We start from the raw sequence: 25,729 nt of genomic DNA, 5'->3' as shown, positions 1-25,729 counted from the left end.
ACGGGGCACCGTGCGCGTGTGTGTGGCATCTACATATTCACATGGGTGCATATACATGTTTATATGCAGTTCATCCCTGTCTGTGTGTGTGTGTGTGTGTGTGTGTGTGTGTGTGACTGGGCTCCTCGGTTACCAGGGAAATGGATGTGTTGGCCTCATCAGAGAGTCTCCAGCTGGTGGAGAGGCTTCGGAAGCGGCGCCTTGGCAGCCGCACGGTCAGGGGGGAGTTTGCATCTGTGCTGCCTTGGCACTGGACTGGATTGTGGTTGTGGTGGATGGAGTGTGTGTGTGTGTGTGTGTGTGAATAGGGGATTGTGCATTGAAGGTTGAGGGGGCTAAGGGGCACCCCTTTTCACCTCTTAACAACCCCTCACCTTGCATGTACGTGTACACAACCACACACACATACACACGCACACATACACACACTTTTCTTGTTCTATAATTGTGAGAACCCTCATTGACATAATTTGCACATTGAGTATTTATGGCGCAATGTTATCATTTATTTAAAATTGTGTTCCTGGTCACCTGATATAAGTCCAATTTTCCCTCTCCTTTTTCCCTCTTCAGCTTTTAAAACAGTGAAACGTTGCAGCATTTATATGGTCATCTATATGGAATTGCAGCAATTAAAGGATACGTCCACGAGGGCAAAGTCATTTCTGCTTTGATGAACAGGGAAATTCCCAATGTTGACCTTTGCAAGTTGTCTTAACGGTGCAGACCTTTGGAACCAAAAGTGGGTAAATGCAAAATAGAGGACGCTAACGTAGCTTGTTAGCTGTGTTGCACAATCCACTTTCATTCATTTCATTCATTTAGGGTTTATTTGTTCATGACAGATACAATAGACCAAGACAAACTGAATCCAATGAAAGTATCATAGTGTTCATAGCGGATGCTAATTTGCAGCACCCTGTCCCTGATGGAGCTTTGAGAGCTAAGACAGTTGAAGAAATTCTAGTAGAGTATCTGTTTGAGTCTGTCATATAGTCCCATCACAGACCAAAGGAAAGATATTTTTACACAATAATATCAGACGATTCACCTTCGTAGCCATTGTGTCGACGGTTTTGCCAACAAGATGACAGTTAGCGAACTAGCTAGCTCAAAGAGCAACCCCCCCCCCCCCCCCCCCGCCCCTCTCTTTTTTTCAATGAAAGAATTTAACAATCCTGAGAACAGAATACCAGCTCACTACAGAGGAAATAGCATTACGCACGGTGACCTACTACTGACTTCGTAGTGCTAGTATATTCCCTAACGGGCTAACGTGTTAGCTGTCAGCCCGCCAGCTACAATTCAGTTCACCGACTAGCCTCGCGAGAAGTCGCTACTTCACCAAGCGACCGGCTCCAAATGTTTTGCAAAAGTGCACAGAATACTTTTGCAGTCACGTAACTTAAATCTACACTCGCCTGATGTTGTGTTGAAGAGACACACATTATCAAGGGAGTGTGGATTTCATCCTAATCTCATACAGATAGAGACAATGATAGATACAAAGAGACCTCTCTCTCCACATTTCCTGTGTTACCTCTTTATCCCCTCTCCAGCCACAACCCCCCCCCCCCTTCTACTCCTCCTCTCAATCTGGCCTCCCCCTCTATTTTTTCCACCTCATTTTTCTCCCCATCGCTCCATTATTCACTCTTTCTATTCACCCTCATTTATCCTTCTTTCCCCTTTGTCTACTGTTCTCTCCTTCTGCTCTTTTGAGCCTCTCCTTGAAAACTTCCCTTCTGTCCTCCTCTTTATCTATCTATCTATCTATCTATCTATTTAGTCTGCAGTCTATTTGGATCCTCCACATGCAGACACACACACATACACACAGTATTTATTTCAATCGAGCGTCTTATTCCTTGCTCATTCATCCCCGTCCCAGCTGTTTTCATCCGCCAGTGACTGTCGTTAATATGTCTTTCCCGCCACATGTGCTGTGGATTATAGAGCCTAATGACAGCGATGATAGCAGGAAGTTGCAGGACGAGCGTTTCAGTCGGACTAGACAGCCGTGGTGGTTTGGACGGGACCCACGTAATCACAGGTACCGGGTGAAATGAACCTCGACGCGACCGGCCCGGCCTCCGACCCCAAGCTGCTTCGCTTTGCTCCCCGATGGCGGCCGAGCGTGAGGTTACGCAGTTGCATGTGCACGTGTGATTGTTTTGGCGGGTCTATAAATATGTTGTCTTTGAGAATGGAGCTGACACTGCAGTTGGAGGGGTGTGAGTGGGGGAGCGCCTCAGACACGGCGCTCAAAGTGGCTAGTTAAGAAAAGGCATCAAATAGGCAGCATGTCAGTTTTCCTATAATCCCTATATGCACATACACACACATACACAGACACACACATATCATATCATTATCCCCGTCCTCCACCCCACCGCTAATCACTCACTCGCCCTGGATCAGACATATTCCAGATTTTCGGTACATTCTTGGTGTGGCTGTCCCTTTTTGTTTCATGTCACTGTGGCCATGTGATAAAATAAAGTGTGCAAAGTCATGATAGTCATCTGTGGGAAAGATGAAGGACAGAGGGGGTGGTTGGATCTGGACCAAGAGCTGTGACACACCCTGTCCCTTTACACTATTTTAGGGATCACTGGCAGAAGGATGGAAGGAAGTTGAGGTCTTCACTCTTTCACCTACTTTTCGTCGCACTCTCCTCTCCTCGCGTTCTGCCTCCGATAGCTTTGCGGTTAGGTCATCAAGAAGTGTGCGAACACATTCCACGTGTGTCCGTTGCGTATGTTCCTCTGTGTCCCACACATGTTTCTCGGTGGAATTGGTTTTCACTGTTTCACTGACTGCCGTCTAACGACGCCAAGAGCGGAACCACATAAAGATGTGAACCGTGTCATGTCTGATGTTAATACAGAGCACTCTGCACAGCTGGAACAAACCTTATGCAGTACATCTGTATCTGAAGTCCTTTTTTAGACAGCTTTTTTAAATTTAGACTTAGCCGTGGAGATAAAAAAATAAAGAAGGTAAAAGCAATTATTATTTGTGAATAATTCATTTTATGCCTCCTTTAGACACCATCGGCTTTGATTCTAAAAAAATATATGTATTGCATTGTTGTGTGTCAGCCAGGGTCATGGCATTGAGGATACTGAGGTCAACTGGGCAGACATTAAGGCCCATCTGCATCCACATCTTGGTCTGAATCTGCATGTAAGGTGTATAGCCTCCATTACCTCACTGCTTATTCTATCATTGGTTAAAATAACCGAGGTTAGCTGTAGAGAGTTTTTCTTTGTTGCTTTCTGGTCGGTGTCGGACTCTCTGTATCCAAAACATGTCCAAATGACAGAAGCAGCAATATTTTTATAGCATTTTGCCGAAATATATCTTTGTATTGCCCAGCCCCTAGTTGTCAGCCTAAAAATAATATATTGTGCTACTAACAGATTAAATTCTACAAGTAGAAAAATGTGTAAATAACATTTAGTTGGCCTGTAAAAAAAAAAGACACTGCAATGGTCCAATTAGGACCTAATTATCTTCCAAATATCATTATGAACACTATTGTCCCCTGCTTTTAAAGGCAAGGTATTTAAATCAGTACATGACTTCAAACATAATTTGCAAAATGTTGTTTTAGCTATCTCTGTTTTTCAGAAAGACAAATACATATGAAGAAGATGGCTGTGCAGCAGTTATTTAAAATGAATACAAATTGATGTTTTAACCTTTACTCTCTATTGAGTATTGACCTTTTAGTCCAAGTTTTATTGAATCTGCCTCAAAGGATAATTTGGGATATTTTCCCCCAATGGCCTCTCGATTTCCTGCCTTTAAAAATTCCGATGCTAACTTCACTGTAGAGCCGATTCATGACGAAGTTCCCGAACACACACTCCTGTATTTCACATGTGCGTCCACGCAATTGTTTGGTACTTCATTTCCGCACACCTTTGTGGTGCTCACCCATCTGAAAGTGAGCTTCTGTAGTGTGCAGCACTCTATGTGTTCTATGTGTGTGTGTGTGTGTTGACTGGTTGGGGAAGAGAGTTTCTGGTGCTTCACTTCCATGTTCGACAGCATGTTTGCGTGTCTCAGCTCAGAGCGTCTCTCAGCCTAATCCGTCCTTATCTCCCAGCGCGACAACACAACAAGAGGATCTTTAAAGAAGACATTTCTCTTTTTCCACGGCGCTGAGCCGCTCCAGCGATACTGTTGCAGTGCCGACTGCTCGTGCGCTATGTCTTTTCTCTTCTTACAGATTCATTTGGTTTGAGCACACACACACACACACACACACACACGCACGAGTGCCTTTAACTCGGCGGGAAGAAGAGGAAGTGTGTGCTTGAGTCTGAGCTTGTGCATGCCAGCGTGGGATGTGAGCGCTGTTGTCATTCCAAAGCTCCTCCAACATCAAACTCAGACTAAAGGTTGTCTGCACGTCTTGACATTAGATAAATGCCTGGTCTGGTTGTACATACAGCTTTACCAATTCTCCGATAGGTCTCTCTCTCCCTCTCCCTCTCTTTCTCTCCGTCCAGGCTGATCTAATGACTCATAGGAATGCATCGAGCCGCTTGTCAGAGATCAATCATCCTCGTCAGGTCGTTCTACCGATTGTTTGAGTAGCGGGCCATTAGAGAGGAGCTGTTTGGAGGTGTTTTGTGAACCTAAGCGGCTCCAAAGGTCAGCTGGAGAGAGAGAGAGAGAGAGAGAGAGAGAGAGAGAGAGAGAGAGAGAGATGGAGGCAAGGGGTGAGAGGGAAACATACAAAAAATAAAGTGTTTGTGTGTGCGCGCGAGGCCGCGCCAGACAGTGGGAGGAGGAGAGGCTGCAGACAGGTGGAGGTATGTGGAGATAGAAAGACAGGCCTTGTCAGCCCCGTTGCGTGACTTGCGCTGCCCTTTGTTAGTATGAATCCTTAAGCAGCTCGCCGCAAGTACAGAACCTGAGATTAATAATTCCCACGCACCGCCTGACATCCACGCCTGATCTGAAATATGCATGTCGGAGAGAAGAAGAAGAAGAAGAGAGACGGGTGGGATGAGAAGGTAGAGGGAGTGGAAAGCAGAGGGAGACCAAAAAAGGGCCTCAGCCGGAGCCGAAGCCTTTTTTTTGGAGGTGGCGACGGATTCTGTTTTATGTGGCCTGTCAATAGCCACCTAATGAGGGAACCCACCTGTGATTTCGCGTAGCGCAATGAGAGAAACCCCTGGTCGTAAACTGCTAACACGAGGTGCCGTCAACTTTTTCAAAGGTCCTCCCTCCTGAAAGAGCCACGTCTTTTCTTTTGAAATGAAGTTGCAAGACGGTGTAATTTAAAGTTGTTCAGTAGCTGGATGGAAGACGTTTCCCCTCTTTTTTCTTCATTTTGAAAGAGATTCGCCGTGTGCGATTGTGTCGGTGTGAGTGTGTTTGTCTCTCACTCTATCTGCGTGTGTGACACCTTCTGTCCTTTGAAAAAAAAGAAAAAAAGAAAACGGACTGGGATTTCAGCAGAAACAACAATTGATGATTAAAAGGTTTTTTATTGCCAAGCTGTCTGCAGAGTTACAATCATAATGCTGAGGTCATTTGAACAGCCTGAAAAGTTTGCTGCTCATTCGTGCGTGGCTGCAGGAAGTAAAGCGCTGTGGCATCTCATTTTAAAACAGGGGGAGGTGAGCAAAGCTGACACCAGATATGAAACCCTGGATTCTTCTGTCGAGGGGGGGTTTGGCTTCTGAACCTGCCGCTTTTACGGTAATCTGACCGCTGCGGTTGAAGTTGTGTTTATCAATGGGAGCTGATTTAAGGCGGTTGCTTCTCGCCAGTAATTGGCGGTGTGGCGGGGACCTTTGTTGCAGACTCGTCTCCTATCAGAAAACACTTCATAGGGGAAAGCTGAATTAAAATCAGCTGTTTAGCAGATAATGTAAAGGCAGGTTTCCGTTACTAGGATGCGGGTGATGAATAGTTTCAAGTTTCAGACGCCGAGAAAGGGACTGAAAGAAAACGCCAGTGTCTTCTGCTAATAAAAGTCTCCTGCCACACAACTGCATCTGAAAGCCATCAAACTCAAGGCCTGAAAGTCGTCATCTTTTTTGTGTGGAATATGATAAACAACGGACATGATAAATACACAGGCAGGCAATTATCTTATTTCCTTTAGCTGCTAGTTTATATTCTTAATGATACTTTAATCTGCTTTTTCAGTTTTTTGTTTGTTTATTCATTTTTCTCCCTTGTTTTTCATTTTTTGGTTGTTCCTTTCCCAGTTCTCACAAAGCGAGGGCAGAGGAAAAGTAGGGCGCTCACTTTGCAATTACTTCTCAACCCCAGACTACGTCTCTTTATAAGGCACTGAATTATTTTGTTTTAAAAACAAACAAACAAAAAAGCGACTTTCAACCCGGGGAAGAATATTTAATTGTTTTTTGATTACTTAGGAATGGGCCATGGGAATAGGCCTTTGTAAATATTTAAACAGATTCAGTGTGATGCCATGATTTCCATTCTGCCATTAATGCTTTTAAATGATTGTTGCTGTCATCCGGGTTTGACATTCGCAGTGAAAATGATTTACCGAGAATAGAGAAGACGAAACAAAACAAAAAAGTAGACATTGCTTTTCTTTTTTCTTCTTTGTGTTGGATCAGGCGAGGGCAGTAGAATGAGATACAGAAGTGAAGCTGCTTCACAACACCAGTTAACAGCACGCTCCACACAGCCATCATGTCGGGTCCTGCAGTTCCCCTGCCCGCCAACGGGTGGCAGCAGCGAGCAGGCAGCAGCGAACAGAAGGCTGCCACTCAGTGATTATAATTTATGATCCATTTCTATTATAGGTGGGGTGTACGGAGACAGTTACAGTAATAATTATCTGGACTGAAGTGTTTCCAAGGCAACCAACATGCCCCCATCCCCACCCCCACCCCCCTTTACATGGAGAGAGGGAATGTGTTTGTGTGTGTGTGTGTGTGTGTACGCATTGCTTGACATGGTGAAATGAGGAATGCATGGGGCCTTGCTACTGAGCTTAGCATCGCTCTGAGCCACACACACACACACACACACACACAGTGACTTTGCATCGTTCTCTCCCGCGGCCTGTCTTTTCACATTGAAGAAATCGTTGACTTTTAGTTCTGAGGAGGCTTTTGTTGGAAAGAAGAAGCAGAAAAAAAAACCTGCTTGTTTAAGATCACAGTGAGTAGTTTTTTTGTATTTTTGCTTTGATTCTTCAGTAAATTAATTACCAGGAACAAAGACGTGAAACTTACAAGTGAACAACATTTGAATTCTTATCTAATAGATTTGAAGTGCGATTGGAGAACAGCAGAATCTCAAGACATTCAATGTCCGCTTTTTATTTCAACATTTTGCCGTCACTAAATCACCCTGCCTCTGCTCCTTGAAGGATAAATCCTCGTCTGTTTTTTTTTTGTGTGTGTGTGTGTGTGTGTGTGTGAGGGTCCACGCCTGATTAAATGAAGGATTATGTTATTTCCTTAACAGAGCCTGAGGAACATCTATTCGACTCACCATCTCTCTTAAATATATGCTTTGATTCCCTTGAAAGTGTCACGCGCAATTACTAATTACAATGCTACTGCTAAAAACGCAGGGAAGCAAGTTAGAGGACACAATGATTACATGTCATAATGCTCGTTCTGTGAAGAGACCCCATAACAGGCATCTATGGGTTTAACCTTCACCCCCATGTGCATTCAATGTGCGGGAAAATTAGCATAATGTGCGCTCAGCCGGCCAACGTGGAGCAGACCTGTGAATATGAGTCCTGTAAATGGGTCCGTTTACCAACCACTGCACCCGCCGAATTTCAGCATGGAGTGACAGGTCAGTGTGGAGTGACAGAGCTCCCTGTGTCTTTATATAATTATCAAGCTTTTCAGACACAAAATAGGCATCTATATGGTAAAGTGACGGCTTTATGATATTCAGACACAGGGGACTTACCTTTATGTTTCTTACATTCTTTTATAGCCCTTATTTACATCATTAGGTTCTAAAAGTTGTGAAAGAGTTTTTATTTCCTCCGTTCATGTGAATGAGCTTCCTCAGTCTCACGCCGTCGTCGCCGTCTCCGTTGCCGTCGCCGCTATCTTCCCTCTCTGTGTTGTCCTCCCTTGTGTTGTTCTTTGCTTCCGTCTTTATTTCCATATTTGGAGGTCGGGTCCCTCCTCCCAGCCACACCATTGATTCCAGTGACCACATCCTCGTGCCCGATTGGTCAAAAGCAATGCCTGTTAAAAAAGTGAGACCTCAACCAGGTGCAGGTAGTCCGTGGTAGTTATCGTATGCCCGGCGACAGGAAATAAAGATAAAATGTGAAGCAGCAAATGCATTTCAAACTAAAAGCATGCACATAAAACCATTAAAACCATTTAAACATTTAAAACACAATACATACAGCTGCAAAACTCAAGCTACAAACAAGACTCCGTTGGGCATTTCATATCACCGGGACAGCATCATATGTGAGTAACAGAGACTAGACTTCGTTTTGGAGTGCTGCTGGTGAACTTGTCTGCATGCGGACGCATGTCACATAGTAAAGTTCACGTTACTCCGGATACTGCAACCCCAAAGGCGGACTTGACCAAGCTCACCAAAGGCTACGTTAAGTAGCATAAGCCCATTCTGAACTTTCAACTTTTAAGAGCCGTGCCTCGGCCAGTTAAAAAGGCGGCCAGTATGAAAGGAACAGTCACGACAAGTTTTGCAACAAACTGCCTCTTTCATCGGTTATTGTAAAGGACATGTTCCTCATGTTTTCATGGGAGATGGAAAAGAGGACTTTTTGAAATGGTGCAGATATTTTGAATTCGATGAAGGGGATACGACTAATTATGATGAGGACAGTTGAGCTAAACTGCTGCCTACATGCTTCGGTGGTGCTGCTTTTAGTTACTAGGATCTTATACGACAACTTCTGACTAAACGGCAGTGAGAGAAACACTTGTTTCTAGACAGACTGCCTATCATTACAAGGTTATGTCAATGCACTCACTCCCAGTATTTCCTGCTGAAAATAGCCGAAGCTTTTTCCCACATATGGACAAAATGCTACAGATCGGAAAAAAAATTCTGACGCTTTGTTGCTAGAATGGAGCCAGCTGCACTGTCGTGACCAAGGTGTAAAAACATTGGATTCCTCGCTTCAGTTTGCACTACAAAGCCAGACCATCGTACTACTGTAGCAGGGTGTCCAAACACTCAGGCTCCCGCACCTGCTGTCTCTCCCTTTGACACCCACTTACTTTGCTGTATCTCCCACTTCCGTCTGTGTCCGCTCTGCCACCTCAAGCGATCTCTCCGGTAAATGCAGAGAGCGCCAGCGACAGTTTTAGAAAGACACACAACATGGCTCAGTCCCGACAGTGGGCGAGACATAACTACTCCTCAGACACAAACACCTGCCTCTTCCTATGGCCGATACTCAGCTCCAGACAGCTTCTATAGAACTCCAAAGCATGAAAGAGAACGCTTAAAGTTGGACTTTGCGTATAGGAGGAAGTTGGGGTGGATTTGACATGCAATGACAAAACAAATGACAAAAGACTAAGACAAACACACTCTTTAATTTAAGGAAATGTCATTTTGGTTGAACAACTGTCTCACCCCCTTCGCTCAGGAGTGCACAAATGAGCACAGCAAAACAAACAACCTTACCTCAGACGTGTAAACGGGAAGATTCAAAGCCCCGTATCATGGCTGGTCGTGAAATAGTCTGAAATGCGATATATTGGATTTGTGTACATGGACACACATTGTCAGTTTTTTTTCCGCTCTGGATGAAAACAATGCCAATGGAAACGACAATTAGGATCCTTTTTTTGTGGAGGATGCACCGATTAAACGCATCCACGTGTGGTGGATGGGTCCAACAAACACGTTCGACTTTCAACGACGAGACTGGTATTCGACACTGCGTGTCCCAAAGTGTTTGCTGAGGTTTTGTGTGAGGAAATTGTTTGTGAGAGTTTTCTTAAACCTTACCAGGTGGTTTTGTTGCCTGAACCTGATATACATTTTTTTACCTTAACCTAACTGTGCGTATGTATTCTAACCCCAACCGTGATGTTTTACCTCAACCTAACTAAGTAGTTGTGATGCCTAAACCTAACTTTAATTTTGTAATATTATGTTGTATAAGATGTTCCGATCGACACAAAAAATCCCCAGACAATTTGTGTCCCTGTACACGAAACCAATAGAGTTTGTGACTATTTCATTTACTGCCATGAGACTGTGTTGGATATTAATGACCTCCCACTCACCTCGCAGGGACATACATATGTGCTTTGTAGTGCAAGATGACTTTACAAAGTATGTCAATACGTTTCCTGTGTCAGACCAGATCAGGAAGCAACTTCAGTAGAACTACTTTGTGAGAGAGTATCTATTACGTTTCTAACCAGCGCTACACTGTGATAGCAAGGAGGAGGAGTGTTTTCTGTTCTCTCTCAGGCTGCGTCACTGATGGATTTCAACACTTATTTCACTGTTGAAACCTTAATGACCGTCATGAGCGCGAGGGACTCTCGCTCCCTTTTCTAATAGCGAATGAAGAGGGAATGATAATAATTTTTTACCTCAGAGTCATCATTTAATGTTCTGCTGCCTGCTTTATAATATCCAACAGCAGGGACGTGCAGACATTTAGAGGGGCAGCGGTTTAGTTTTAAAAAAATCGCACCCACTGAATTGGAATATATCGTCCAGATGTAGGCACACAAATACGCACACAGAATAAACTGTGAAGCGATACACTGAACACTTCTTAGTTTGCAGACGATTATGTTTGTGTATCATTAATGGGTCATCTATAAATGAACGTCCTACACTTGTCTTGCTGACCTGCTTTTGTTGATTCCATTTTCTCTCTGGTTTTGTCTTTAAAGCAGAATCTTGATGACCTTCTCCTCTTTTATAATGAGGATGAGTTTGGTTTTCACCAGCTTTAGTTTTGAGGATTAAAAAAAAAATCCCATTAAACTCACACAGAGTACAGAGCAGCATTCTGTGCTTAAGGAGTCTGAGCTGTACTTCCACCTTGATGGATCAGTCAAGCAGAGACAACAGGATCTTTCTTTCTGTCTTTCCTTTTCCTTTAAATTGTCTTGTTGTCTTAGTTTTACTTTGTTTTGCTCTGCACCTCTACAACACCCACACACACATATTTCATGTTTGACACCATTGACTCCCACACTGTAAATATTCAGTTCAGCTTTTAATTTGGTCTAATTAGGTTTAATTTGTTTACAGCTTGCTGTTAATTTATCTTATGGTGTGTCTCCCTATTTTCCTATGGCCACTTGTGCCAGGTTGTAACAATTGTTAATTATCAAAACTTTTTTAGGACAGCCAAAGCAGAACTGTTGCTCTTATTAACACATCTGATATGAGTTAACCCAACTTCTATAAATTGATTTCATGTTTTTATGTTCCATAAAAAAACATTCTCGGAGTAAACAGTTTTTTCCTCGGCGCTGAGCCTGATGCACAACGGTGCCACATGATTCTCCGGTGCCCATGGGCTCTCACATGCCCAGGTTCCTTGAACACGCCATAATCGCGCCTGAGCATGTGTTTTGCATGTGACCTCTCACTTCTGCTGAATCTTTCTTATGTGCTCAGCACAGGCCCCAAGAAGATGCACGTGCATTATTGTGAACAATACCCACTGGGCCAGCTAATGAAGAGCAGCTTCCCTCTCAGGTCCCTTTCCGGGAAGGGGACGGCATTGGCTGATGAGCAGAGTGGACACAAAGCAGTAGCACTGTCCTACCAGACATCAGCTTCAGAGGGATTCAGTCAGCGGGTTGAAAAAGATCCTAGATAAGGTCCTTGGTAGCATATGCAACTCCCACTTAGACCTGGCTGAATGTGTCATTGGTCCTGATCACTTGAGCCCTGCAGAATGAAGCCGATGAGGAAGTGTCTTAAAACCTGTATTCTTGCTGACCAGCAGGGGACGACTACTACGGTTGCAAAAAGAAGTCAGATTGTATGGAAGTCTGTGAGAAAAGTACACTTTGTGACCGATAAGAACCAATCAAGAAGCGAAGGTGGGTACCTGCGTCAGCGTTTTCATTGATCTCCGTTTCTGCCTGTCCAGACGAAAAACACTTCCCCCCCCAAAGTTTTCAGTTTGGTTCCAAAATGCCAAAGTAATGTGGATGCTAGGAACTAATGTAACATAATTATGCGTTTTAAAACCAAAACATATTAATGTGGATGTAGCCTAAGGGAGAGCAAGTGAGAAGCAGCAGGGGAGGGATGAAAATGAAGGGATGTATGATAATGGCTAACAGGCAGATTTCTGACGGCTCAGATGAGGGGGGGTAATAAGTGCAAATTAAGACAAGGTGAAAGCAAATTATAAAATAGGACTTGATACAGCACAATACACATATCTAGTAGTATACACAATCAAACAACGTGCACCCAAACAAATTGTATTTTATTTTTAGGAATAACCAAAACAAAAAAAGTTGTAACCATGTCGGAGATATATTTATAAAGCACCAATAACACACATTACTTTTGGAACGATCCATGCAGTAGAAATATAGAACAAAATCAGAGAAAGGGTTACTGTGTTTATTAAATCAAATGAAGAGGTAAATCTGAAAGACAAGAGCGTTACAAAATAAAATTAAGCTTGAGATGAAAACAAGACAAATCACAGTTGCGTCTATAGCTTTGTGCAGTCAGTAGATATTACACATTGTCCCTGTCGGTGCGGGGAGATATAAGGTCTGGAGCAGGATGCTAATCACTATGCATAGGCCGGGCCAGATTATTGTATGTGTGGGTGTCGGGCTGAGCAGGGCCGGGCAGTCCCCTGAGCAGATTGTGTGGTAACTGGTAGTGGCTGGCATTAGTGGTGCCAGCAGGGGTGAATTAGAAACAGGATCAGTGGCACGGCTTGGCCTCAGGCATCGCAGGGTTAATGCCGCCTGGCCAGACCCTCCCCTCTCTCCCCCTCATTCCGCCTCCCTCGTTCTCTTACACTAACACACACATACACACACTTTTTGTCTCACCCCCACCCTCCGGCCCTCATCCCCCCAAGTGTGCGTGTCACTGATGGAGGCTCTCGGCTGATGTGTCACCGGCGGGCATGCAGATGGATGCAAGTCAACACATCCCGATATGAGAACGCGTTGGCACTCATAAACACAGACAAACCAGTTGCAAAAGCATGCGCACACAAACACGAGTGTGATAATACCTATACATGTGTAAAACAGGCATTTGCACAAGCACACACATGCAGGTCAACAAACATGTCCACATCAAGATGTAGTGAAAGGATGTGTGGTTTGACCAGCCTTCAGTTTTAGAGTGGATCTGTTACTGATATTGCCAATAGCTGGTATGTATTAGCACATTTTTCATTGTTTCAATTATTATACTGAATTATTGAAACTTGAAACAGCCTCATGCATTAAAATAAGTTGCATCTTGTCCAGGGATCTGTTGTGAGTAATTGGGAACCCTACTTCTACCCTGCTGACGACCAAGATAGCGGGTTCATTTTGTTCCAGTGTAGGGAGTGCAGGTCTGCTGCCTCCTGAAGACACTCAGGGCCCAGGTAGCTACCTCCAGGTCTGAAAAGTTGCATTCTTTCTAACGGCCACCAGGGGGCGACTCCTCAGATTATGTGGAAGTCTATGAGAAAATGACCCTACATCTCTCTTGATTTATTACCTCAGTAAACATTGTAAACATGAGTTTATGTTCTCAATCTCTAGTTTCAAGTCTTCTTCAATACAGCATGATGTCCATTTAGTAAATGATGGTCCATTTAGACTCAAATAGACCATAAAGTAGAGTATGCTTTAGGGCGGGGCTACCTTGTGATTGACAGGTCACTATCATGGTGTTGTCCGGTCTGGTAGTTGTCCGTGTTTTGGCCTTAGAACTTTAACCCTTTTCACAGTGCGTTTTCAACTCATAAAAGGCAATTATAAAGTTTAAAAATGTCTTGCTGAGAGTTCGGTTGTACTTAGCTCCACCATCGCGTGTGGCCAAGATGGCGACAGCCAAAAATGCTGAACTCAAGGCTTCAAAACAGCAGTCAACAAACCAATGGGCGACGCCATGGTCCACTTCTTACATACAGTCTACGTTTGTGATACCTGACATTTGCATGGCTTACACAGAACTGTAAAACACACCGTAACTGAGCTATAGATATAGTTTATGGTAAAGTTGAGTATAAGAATAATTCAAAATGGCTACCGTGGTAACTAGTATTTCTCTGCCTTTTCTTCGTTCCTTTTTCCTACCTCCTCCTTGTTTTTTGCTCCATCCATTCCCCCCTCATGTCGACCCCCACATTCCTGTCTCTAGGTGTTTGTGTGTGTATGTTTGTGAGATGCTGTGCCTTTAAGAGAGCAGTGTGCCAGCTACTCCGGGCCTAATGTCATTACTCTGTACAAACTTGGTGTGACAGAGGCAGGAGGCGCCCACAGATTGATGACATTTTATTGTTATTGCAGTGCCACTATTAACTGTTCACCACTCCTGCTTCTGCTGCTGAGGGCTACTACCTAGTGAGAGAGAGAGAAAACACAAAAACAGCAAATTGAACACATCACCGCTGTGGTACAGAGAAAAATGATTAATTTAAGTATAAAGTTGCTATTTTGATGTTATATTTTCTGCTCTGCATTTCGATGCCATAATATTACAACCCTCCGCAAAGATCCGGTGTACGTTATAGCGCACAGGGAGAAATATTTTGTGTGGACAAGGCTGGCTTCATAAATGTGGTGGTTTGAAAAAGCCTGGTGGTCAGAATGGCGGCTGATGATGTGGTTTAAATGGTACACGGTGTGCTATTAAAATGCAGCGACATAATTGTGTCTAATGCATGGGCCGTTGTGTGACTGACAGAGATAGATGAATAGGCTCAGCACTGTAATGCTAAGGGATGAGTTGCAATAATAGTTGCAATGAGTTGCAATAATTCAGGTCTCTCAACAGACCTATACGATTCATACGATTGTACAGCCATTCTTTTATGTACTCATCTATGATCCACTTGTCTATCTCCATCTATCCATTCTTGATATCACTTAGAGGAGAGGCCAGGGGCTCCCAACCTGACTCCACGTTGACCCCCTTCAAATAATTACACGGGGGTTAATTCCCACTCTGTGGATCGGCAGAGAAGGACGGGGATCAGAAAGAGGACGAGTACTAAGAAATAAAGGAGGAAGCCTTCAAGAGAAACGGCGATGATAACGCGGTGTAAACTGAGTTTGTACTATCTCTAATCCTGCTTTTCCATTTTCCTGTAAAAGCTGCATGGTCCTCAAACTAAATCCATCTTAACACACTTAGGGTGCTTTCACACCTCACCTGCTTTTGCGAGGTCGATTTGTGTCTTTTCTTTAAGACTGTCAATTGCACTGCAGCGCAGACCAAAAAAACGAATTCAAACTGTTTAAAGTGGGCATGTTTTTCTGGTCCTGGTGTGGTTCTTTTGTGGCGTGGAATAAGAGCAGACAAACCACAGGATTTTTTGACAGCAAATATGTTTATCTGCACGGTGGTGTGTTGGCTATTACTGTCACCTCCCAACATGATTGGCTAGGGTTCGATCCCAGAGCTGGAGTTGTGGAGTTTGCATGTTCTCCCCGTGTCAGCGTGGGTTCTCTCCGGGTTCTACGTCTTCCTCACACAGTCCAAAAGCATGCCCGTTAGGCTATTTGATCACTCTAAATTGCCCGTAGGTGTGAATGTGAGTGTGAGTCGCTATGTGTCAGCCCTGCAAATAGTCTGGCGACCTGTCCAGGGTGTACCCCGCCTTTGCCCAATGTCAGCTGTCCAATTAATAAAAGTCTTTATCGTTTATATCCTTGATGCGGACTAAATGAACTGAACTACAGGTGTGAAAGCAACCTTTGTAACAATACATGACAAATTAAGCCCCGGAATGAACTAAATGTATTATATCTAACAGCATGAGTGTCTTTAAACAGCCATTGGAGGAACAATAATGAAACAAAACACTAGTTCAGATGGTGGCAAATGCTGCTGACGTGTCGACTTCCCAGCTCCCTCCAGAGTGCACCTGCCATGTTCCATCGTTGTGCCTCCCCTCCTTGATTGGCTGAGTGGCATTGTTGCCTTGGCATCTGGTTGCTACGGCCACCCGCAGCCTGGCACTGATCCACCGCTCTGATCAGGATTGGCACTCGTTGATGACATCATCATTGCCCATCAGTCAGCCCTGCTGTTACGATGAGTGTCCCTCTGTATGCCACTCTTTAAGCCAAGCAGTGGGGGGGGAGGGTTCAGGCGCTGATGTAGCGGCGAATAAAAAAGGGGAGCAAACGACCTACGACCAATCATCATCTTACTGTAAAGAACAACAAAAATCAACACAGTTTAACAGTTTTTACACATATCTTCCAGACCTGAATTCACAAATTTTCACTCACAGCAAAATGAGGGTTAATCTAAATTCAAATTAATATCTTTATTATATTTTTTTGTATGTCCACTATGATGAATATTTTAACCGAGACAGATCTTTTTCCATTAATGGTGGGTTTAACCATGGAACTATATATCTGAGTAGGCCTGGACTATGTGTTGGTTTTGTATAAATTGTCACTTAATGTCATTAAAAATTACTATTTGTTGTTAAGTATTTTGTATATGCCTGCATTTACAGGATTCACTAGTAAGGGGCATGGAGCTCTCCGCCTCCAGCCGGTGCATCAAGACGGCAGCAGAGCCGGATCTGGGTCTGAGGCCCCTGCTGGAGTCTGAGTTGGAGGAGTTTCTGGTGATCCTTTAATAATTTTGCGTGTTTGTTTCAGATAAGACAGGGGTGTCAAACTCATTTTCACTCCGGGCCACATCAGCATCACGGTTTCCCTCAAAGGGCTGGTTGTAAGTGTAAGACTGTGTAAATGTAACTACTCCTAACATATTGTTAAATAACTCTCTCTGCATTTGATTATTGTTTATTCAAGTGTAAAAATATTGTACATGCAGTTATATAAATGTAAAATGATATTTAAGCACATTTCTGTTATTATAACATAAATCATTTAAATTTAGGGTTAAGAAACCCACATTACACTATCAAAGATCAAACTATTAAAGAAATTAACAAAGACAAATATCAAACACAAGTTATTACATTAACTTTGTTCAAAGCTATTTTTGTCACCTCTCTGCATCACTATTGTCCCTCCCTGTCGTCGTCCCGTGCATGGCAGCTACATCCAAGAGCTCCTCACTGAGTGTCAGGTCTTATAAACACTGATAGATGCTCTGTGTCCGTGTTGTCTGTGCTTTCATCAACAGATAATGAAAAATACAAGTACCTGCTCGTCTCTTCGGCTAGCTGTGTTGTTAGATTAGCTGCTAGTTCCTGAACTCGGTCTGCGATGGTGTTTCTTCACAAACTGACATTTGTAAAAGTATATGTAAAAGTATCTGTATCGGAGCTCACCTGCTCACATACCTTTAGCATGCACTGGGCTGTAGCTTCTGTAAAGATATTCTGCTGTGATTGCAGTCTGCCTTTTAATTCTTGGACAATTTTATGTTTTTCTTGGAGGCTAAATTTAGCTCCGTGTTTGGTGTCAAAATGCCGACGTGAATTGTATCCTTCATCACCGACACGCCTCATAACACAGAAGACAGACCCGTTTTTCTCCTTGAAGCACAAAGATGTATTCGCTTTCCCATCTTTCATTACATCTTCTTCCCTCTGCATCAATTTTTCTCTTCGTGGACATTTTGGGATTATTTGTCGATCTTTTTCAACTCAATCACTTGTTGGAAAACCGCTTTACGGGCTGTTCCCTCTCCGGTCCACCTGTTGTGATAGTTTTAATGTCGGTACACAGACAACATGCTATCTCAGAATTTCAACTTTCTATCTCATAATTTCGACCATGGGGATACTTTTATTTTCAAGTCTAACTTTAAATTTTTTCCAAAATTATTATTATTATTATTATTTTTATTTTTTGCTGGTCAATTCGCCGGCCACATAAAATGACGTGGGCCTTGAGTTTGACACGTGTGAGATAAGACAATACAAATTAATATCAGGAAATCGAGTTGGTTTTGCAGGACACCATAGGTCGCAGTCGAACAGAAAGAAGAAGAAACTCAAGGTTTTTAACCAGGTAAAAGCAACAGAGGCTTTTCTTATCAACTCGTAGGACCTGGAGTAGCAGAAGCACTAATACGACTACTTAAGGCTTGTGCAACCTTTCGTCTCTGAGAAGATGCTGATTGGACTCAGAACATTTCCTTAGCTATTTTTGGCAGGACAGATATTAAAAGCACTTCTGGCTAACCATTCAAGGGATGATTCCAGACAACAAAAATTCTTTCATCCAAACTTAATTTGCCATGCTCGGCAATTCTGTGAACCTCTGTCTGACATGCACAATGTGATCTTCTGCATTACATCTCTTGATCTCGGAAGATTCTCTTTATTCAAATATTAATCTGTAGTGTTATTGGCACTGTCCCTTCATTGTTATGACTCAATATTTGTTGCATTTACTCCAAATAATCTACATCTGTCCTGCTCTTATCTACAGTATACTCTTCTCAACCCAATTTCCTCACAAGGATCTTTAAAGTCCGATCTTATCTAATCAAATTCTTGTTTATTTGCTGAGGAAAATGTGAAAGTTTTGCAGAAGCTCAGAGCAGTGCTGTGCCGCGCGCCGCTCAGAGAAATTAGCAGCTAGCCTCCATTCATTCTGCCATCTCCAGATAATACTGTCCCGTCCAGTTGTTTCTGTCAACGGAGATTTGGTGAGTGAATAACTGTCAGGTGGGTTATTCTACGTGGAGCTTGTATAAATGACGCTGAAAAGTTACAAAGTTTGTAATTGCAGTTTATGAGCAGCATTTAGAGCGGAGGGAGACAGACGGACAAAGAGAGAGAGCCAGAGACAAAGTGAGGTGTAGGCCAGGGACAGACTTGATGGGATTTTAGAAATCTATGAGGCTGATGATGAATGTCTGAAATAGGTTTGTCTGCCCATTGAAAAGCCATTTGTTTTCATTAGCTCCCAATGCTGGGGCAAGTCTGCAGTGAGGGAAGAGGGTGGGTGGCTGAAGCTTATGCTGAGCATGGTCATTATGGGATGGACCTCGCTAGCTAAAGGAATTAGCCCAAAGCTTTGTCGGTCCTTGGCCGAGTGATGTGGAGTGGGTGAAGCATGGCCGTCACTCCACTGGCTCCATGTAACAGCTACCAACAAGACTGTGCTCACCAGAAAAAGCAGTGCTCAAAGTACAGCCTTGATTGACTGTTCAAATGCCTAAAATGATCTATGTTTACAATTTTCCAATAAGAAACCTCTTGTGGCTCTTCAAGTTATTACTTTTGTCTCCCAAAAGCAAAAGCAGAAGTAGAGGGACTTCGTTAGAGTGATCCTGGTGATCCATACAAAGCACCTCTTTGACACCAGAGACTGCTTTTTCATCCCTTTTTGTACCAACTGTCAAAGTGATTGTCTTTTAACCATGACCACAACCTAAGTATTTTATCAACCCAAACCACTATCTTTCCCTGACTTGGGAGAGTTAGTAGAGTATGCTTCAGAGCAGTGTGCCCTGCCATTATTCCGACAGCCCATTATTCCAAAAAACCCTCATAGCTGAAAATCCATTTGTCCCACAGCCCAATATGCTGAAAACAAACCAGAAAACCTAAGCCTCATTGCAAAATGCAAACCCTCCCCACATGGCTAATTATTATGCAAAATGACGTCATTGGACCTTGCTGCTCGCCCTACTCTGCCTCTGGTTGGCTTATCCTGATATCCTAACCCTAAATCTAACTAATCTCATTCGTCATGCTAAAACCTAACCAACCCAACCAACGAACCCACCGGGTAACAAGAGGCAGAGTGGTGGGTCATGCCTTTGCCAGTAGGTAAACAAATCGGTAAAGTCCAATGACGTCATTCTGTATTTGTATTTTCGGAGCAAGGGGCCTTTGGAGCATTGGACGTTTGTTTTCTATGTAACGGGCTGTTGGACATACAGTATTAGTTTTCGGGCCAATGGGACATTCTGCCCTTGACGTCGCCTCTCAAGTCCATTCTGACCTCTAAAGTTGCTAATTGGACTGTACACAATGACCTTAGCCTGGATATCTGGGTAACACTTTATAATAACTACACACTATGAAGCATTAGTTAAGTATGAGTTCATCATTTATAAAGCATTGTTCCTACATTAACACTTATTAGTATGCAGTTCATAACAACAGTTATAAATGTTTTACTCTTGATTAATAAGCTTGTCTATTATGTGTTTCATGATTGTGTTTTCATACTTTATAAATGATGGATTCCCCATCTGTAAATTAAGTATTATATATATTACAAACCAATTATTGAGGAGTTGCAGATGATTAATAAGCTTTATAAAGTGTTAGTAAAGGATTAAGCACTTATTTAGATGTACACTATTCATGCATTTATATATATATATATATATATATATATATATATATATATATACATTAATATAGATATGCACTAATGGTTAGGGACTATGTTAATATATGCTTTATAAACGCATATTAATACTGCAATCTATGATTAATTAGGTAGTTACTAATCATTAGTAAAGTATTTTGTGTGACCTCATCTAAAGTGAGGACTATTTATGCCTTATAAAGCATTTATTAATGACATTGAAAGGCCAGCAGTGCCTCAAAACCCATAGTTTTTCAACAGAAAAGGCAAATAGACACAACACAAAATGATAAAGAACATATCAATATTTATTGCAAGATGCAAACAATATACTCGTAAATACATCCCTCTCAGCCATTCATTCATGTAAAAAACAAAACATACAAAGACATTGTCTTTCAGGAGAACATGGCTGGATACAAAACATTTGTAAATGTAACAACTGGAGCTAACCAGGAGCTTTGCATATTAGTTTACATTTACTTATTTAATTATTCATTTCATACCAAGCATATCACTCTCCACTCTTCGCACTTTTCTTCAGTTGCATGCGCCAGTGGCAGCCGGCTGAATCTGCTCATTGTTTGCAAAAAATAATGCTTTGGACGGTGGTGGTTTTAGGAAGACATCCATGAGGTTATGATCTGATCAGCGAAATAAGTGAAATCGAGAGAAATCCCACTTTCAATACGTCATCAATGTGGGACAAAGTAAAATCCCGCTTAATACGTCATCAACGTTTTGCTAAGGAACTGATACGGAAGTGCACTTACGCGATGGAAAACTCCGACCTAAGTTGATAGGGCACGCGGAAAGACAGAAAGAAAGACTGCTGACGGGCCTCCAATGTCTGTCAGTGTGTTTCTTAGTTTACTGGCATGTAACGTTGCACATTATGGACGATGAGTATCCAGCTAGCCTTCCAGCTAGCAAATCACTAACTAGGTCCTGAGACGGCGCACGCTACCCCGTCACCTCCGTTGTAAATAGAGCAATCCAAGAGACAGTTGGCTAACTGATAGTTGATAACGACAATGTTAAATGACCATTTATCTGTTCATATAAGTGGAGTGAACGTTTTATATCCAGCCATGTTTTCCTGAAGGAGAATTTGTTTGTTTTTTTACATGACTGAATGGCTGAGAGGTTTGTATCTAAGAGTATATTGTTTGCATCTTGCAATACATATTGATATGTTCTTTATCACTTTGTGTTGTGTCTATTTGCCTTTTCTGTTGAAAAACTATGGGTTTTGAGGCACTGCTGGCCTTTCAATGTCATTAATAAATGCTTTGTAAGGCTTAAATAGTCCTCACTTTAGATGAGGTCACACAAAATACTTTACTAATGATTAGTAACTATAATTAATCATAAACACAGGAGAGGAAACAATTAATATCAGACATAGAAAATGGATCACCATTTTTTTTCTCACTCTCATGCTCTCAGGACGTCCATACAAACCAGATCAGAACATTGTCAGAATTGACTTTGCATTGGTCGTTTGTGCTTCGGAAGGCATTGCACATGACGTTGTCCTGCACTAGCTCAGACAACGCTCATATGGGTGCTTTTATAAGGCAATGTTAAAAAATGACATATTTTGTCATTTAGTTTGCTTCATACACACTCGAGCCAACATGATGTATGACAATATTGCAGTAGTTGTCTGGTGATGAGATCAATGCAACAAGACTGCATTGAAACCCCCTCCATCTCTCACACCTAACAACTCTTGACTCTTGATACATGCAGTGTAGAATGGATGATAGTATATGAGTCATGCCTTAGAATAAAACACCAGCCAATGGTAATGCATACAGTATCCACCTCTCAACACATCTACACATTTATCTATCAAATCTGATGTAATATCTCTTATAATATAGCGAGATCTGTAAGTAGGCAACATGAACAGCTCTGGATTGGCCTTTCCCCGGTCTGAAAGGGTTTATTCATGTGGAGCTGAGAGTGGCCAGAATCAATAAGAGAGAAAAATAGGAAAATGACATGGCTCTCTCCAGATGAAAGATCTAATCTCCAATATCCATTTACAGCTCAGGGCCCTGCACTAAGGCAGCAGCACAGCATCCCAGTTACAGCAAAAAAAACACAGATCTCATGGCCAGATCACTGTCCGCACTCCCTCCTAAACAATGCTGGTGATTCCGAGGCAATGTGCTTAAAGCAATTTCCCACTTTTGCTGTTGTCGCTTCCTTATATATATATTTTTTTTTTATTTCATAAGCTCCCCATTCCGTCCTCGATAATGGTGTGACTTGTGACTTGTGAGTGTGGATTTGCATTCGCGTCCCGTTTCCGACGTAGCTTTCACTTAGACGCGGTGACAATTTAATACCCTCAATATAGTAGTCAAACTTAAAGTATTTCATTTTCATTTGCTCTCCATTACATTTGCGCTGCTCTTTCTTTTCTCTCATGGCAGTGAGTATTAAAGTGGAATACTGGTGCGTCGCAGGCTCGCTGGGTCCCATTAACAAACACTGACACGCATGTATTAAAACCACGCCACATTTCTGGGGCCGAGACTTTTGCCTGCCGCTTGGTTTCTTTCTTTCTCTCCACTCCCTCCCTCGTTTCCTTCTTCATCCCTTCCTTCTGAAGGAGAGGCGCCTTTGTAGTTTCTGTCTGCTCTTATCAGTCCTGGCATGAAGCACTTGCCTCTGCCACTGTCCTCGTGTTCCCGGCAAGCTCCCACTTTTGTGTTGCCTAATGAACTCGGACCAAAATTAGACATACTCTTCAACTTTTAAACTGAAGGAGCCCCTTCAATGGTTCCTTTGTGAAGCGCTGCCACCGCTGTGAAGGGAGGATGTGTGACTGAATGTGTGTGTGTCAAAAAGTAGTGGAATGCTGGACTGTTTTATGGTAGACATGAGGAATTTAGGCTTGAGCTTCAGTCAGCCCTCAGGCAACTGGAGGAGCCTGTGTTGTCTCCCTCTCTCTTCTCTATCCACACACACACACACACACACACACACATTCAAGCGTGTGATTTTGAACATCCGTTCCTGTATGCATCCATTTCTGTATTTGAATGGCCACTGGTAAAAACAAACTTTTAAGGAGCTCTAATAAATATAAAATGTTTTTATTTTTTATTGAATTCTTGCATTTTTTATGGTTTCATTGACTCATGAGGTCCTTGGCCTTTAGTCACGCTAGCAGCTATGTGAAATATCTCAACATCTACTAAATTATAGTGAACATAGCAGTCACAGAAAATATGGGTTGGATGTATATGAAATACATTTTGGACACTAAGTCGCTCTGCTGGCTAACCTCAGGGAAACAGTTGATGATTTGAAATTAATTAGACAATTTCTAGCAAGAAGACTTTGGAACACTCCATGTACATAATATGATGAATGAACAGTACCCATTGTAACGTGCGGTGAAGAATGATGGACGACTGTGCGTTCCGTAGGCACTCATGGTCCATCGGGCCGGTCAGCTAAAGGAGCTCTTGGTAGGCCATGAACAGCGTTCCACGTTCGGGCTGGTGAAGTCTTAAGCCAGATGTAGCTGATGGACGTAGCGAGTAAAGCAGCTCTCAAACACAGCTTTTAGTTGGGGTAAAGTTGGCAAGAAGGTGGTTGTTAAGGTCGGTTGCCGGGGAAACTGCAGCATGAGGAAGGATGAACTAAAGGAGTCATGGTCAAACAGGAAGAGACAGACTCTGAGTCTTTGCTGTAGATAGAGTTGTGACGATACCGATACCAGTATCAGAAATGCCTCCGATACAGCCTAGAATGCTAGATAGCTATGCTATCCGATATCACGTTATTATGTCATTTATCATGTAATTTACACGACACATGAACAATAACAACACATGTCACTCACTACCCGATCTGTACATCCTGCCCGATTGGTACTGCATGTGTGCAAACTAGCACCACACACCTGTGGTTAAACACTCGTGTGCACCCTATTTGTCCCTAATAATGTTACATTGTGAACAACAAAACTGGCAGGAGGAGAGGTAGTTAACTATAGCTGTTCGCAGCACAGTCCTGCTTGGCTAAATAACAGAGCTAAGAGCTAACGTACGGAGGTTGTATTGCATTATAATGCGCTCAAGCTCTATTCTGTAAAAATGTGTACTGGCCAAAGCTGGCCAAAGGCCAAATGACTTTACTTGACTTAACTTTATCATGATGTGTTCACATGTGCTCTTAAAAAAACTGGAACTTGAAGTTGAAGTACAGTTTAAAAGAGATGTTTTCACAGCAATGAAAAATAAATATTAGAGATTCTAGAACATGACCTGTTTAATTTCATAACACCAGCTAAAGGCAGCTTATAATACATGATTTAAACTACTAATGCCAAGATATTTTAAATCAAAGCAAATATTTAAGTAAAATGCAATTATTTATTTCCCAGTCATTTTAATTGTTTGTTTTAATGGCTCGGTGTTGGGCAGCCAAGTTCATTTGGCCAAAAGTTTTGAGGGGTCGGCAAAGTGCAAGCTTGAAAAGTTACAACAAGTCTTTGTTGTTTCAAGTGAACACACAACATACTCTAAACCTGAGAACGTTGGCGTTACAAGGTGTCTGCTCGACAACAGAACAAACACTCCCATATTGATCGATTCATTCATCCTCTATATTATGCTTTATTTTTCATGGTCTAATTAATTTCCATTGTTTTGCTCTGTGATTCCTATCCTATCTCTTTTTTGCTCCCTCACCCTCCCCTTACAGTCACGCCTCACCCCTCTGTGTGGGGAGTATGGGGAAGGGTAAGGGAGGAGGAGAGGCGAGGGGAGGGGGGGGGATTATAAATCAAGGTAAACGGTGGCTGTTTAACCCCTGCTATGATGTCATTTCCAGCAGAGCAGCGACATGCTGGCTTCCTCCGCTCTCCTCTTTTCAAAGCCCCCACAGTACACTGCACTCGCTACCATGCATGTCACCTTTGTGTAGCTGCTTATGCCCCCACAGACACACACACACACAGGGCTCCCTACATACTACTCCCTATGCACTTGACATGTGGCTATTAAGGCAGGCTGGGGGCATATTGGGGATGAGAGGAGGGGGAGAGCCGACAACTTACAGCTGCAGAGAGAATGGTAGCACACACACACACAGAAGAGCGAAACAAGAGCACAAAAATTAAAGGTGCTAGAACACATTCACATAGTCATGGACCATGTGACATCAGTCTTCACTGATAATAAAATAAAATAAAGCAGGGGTGAGAAGAGTAATCAAAATAC

At 42.7% G+C, this 25,729-nt stretch overlaps 1 protein-coding gene across 1 annotated transcript in view; it reads left to right on the top strand.

The window, feature by feature from the left end:
* The window catches only part of ccne1 (cyclin E1), a 99,517-nt gene extending 74,264 nt beyond the window's left edge, over positions 1 to 25,253 (top strand). Inside the window, exon 12 of the mRNA XM_031846342.1 lies at positions 25,212 to 25,253. Coding sequence (XP_031702202.1) covers positions 25,212 to 25,253 — 42 coding nt within the window. The remainder of the gene's footprint in view (positions 1 to 25,211) is intronic.
* The last annotated feature ends 476 nt before the right edge of the window (positions 25,254 to 25,729 follow it).

Source organism: Anarrhichthys ocellatus, unplaced genomic scaffold, assembly GCF_004355925.1.
Source record: "Anarrhichthys ocellatus isolate YVR2014 unplaced genomic scaffold, GSC_Weel_1.0 scaffold6, whole genome shotgun sequence".
NCBI lineage: Eukaryota > Metazoa > Chordata > Actinopteri > Perciformes > Anarhichadidae > Anarrhichthys > Anarrhichthys ocellatus.
The sequence above is the reverse complement of the archived record's forward strand: the minus strand, read 5'-3'. Positions and strand labels throughout refer to the sequence as shown.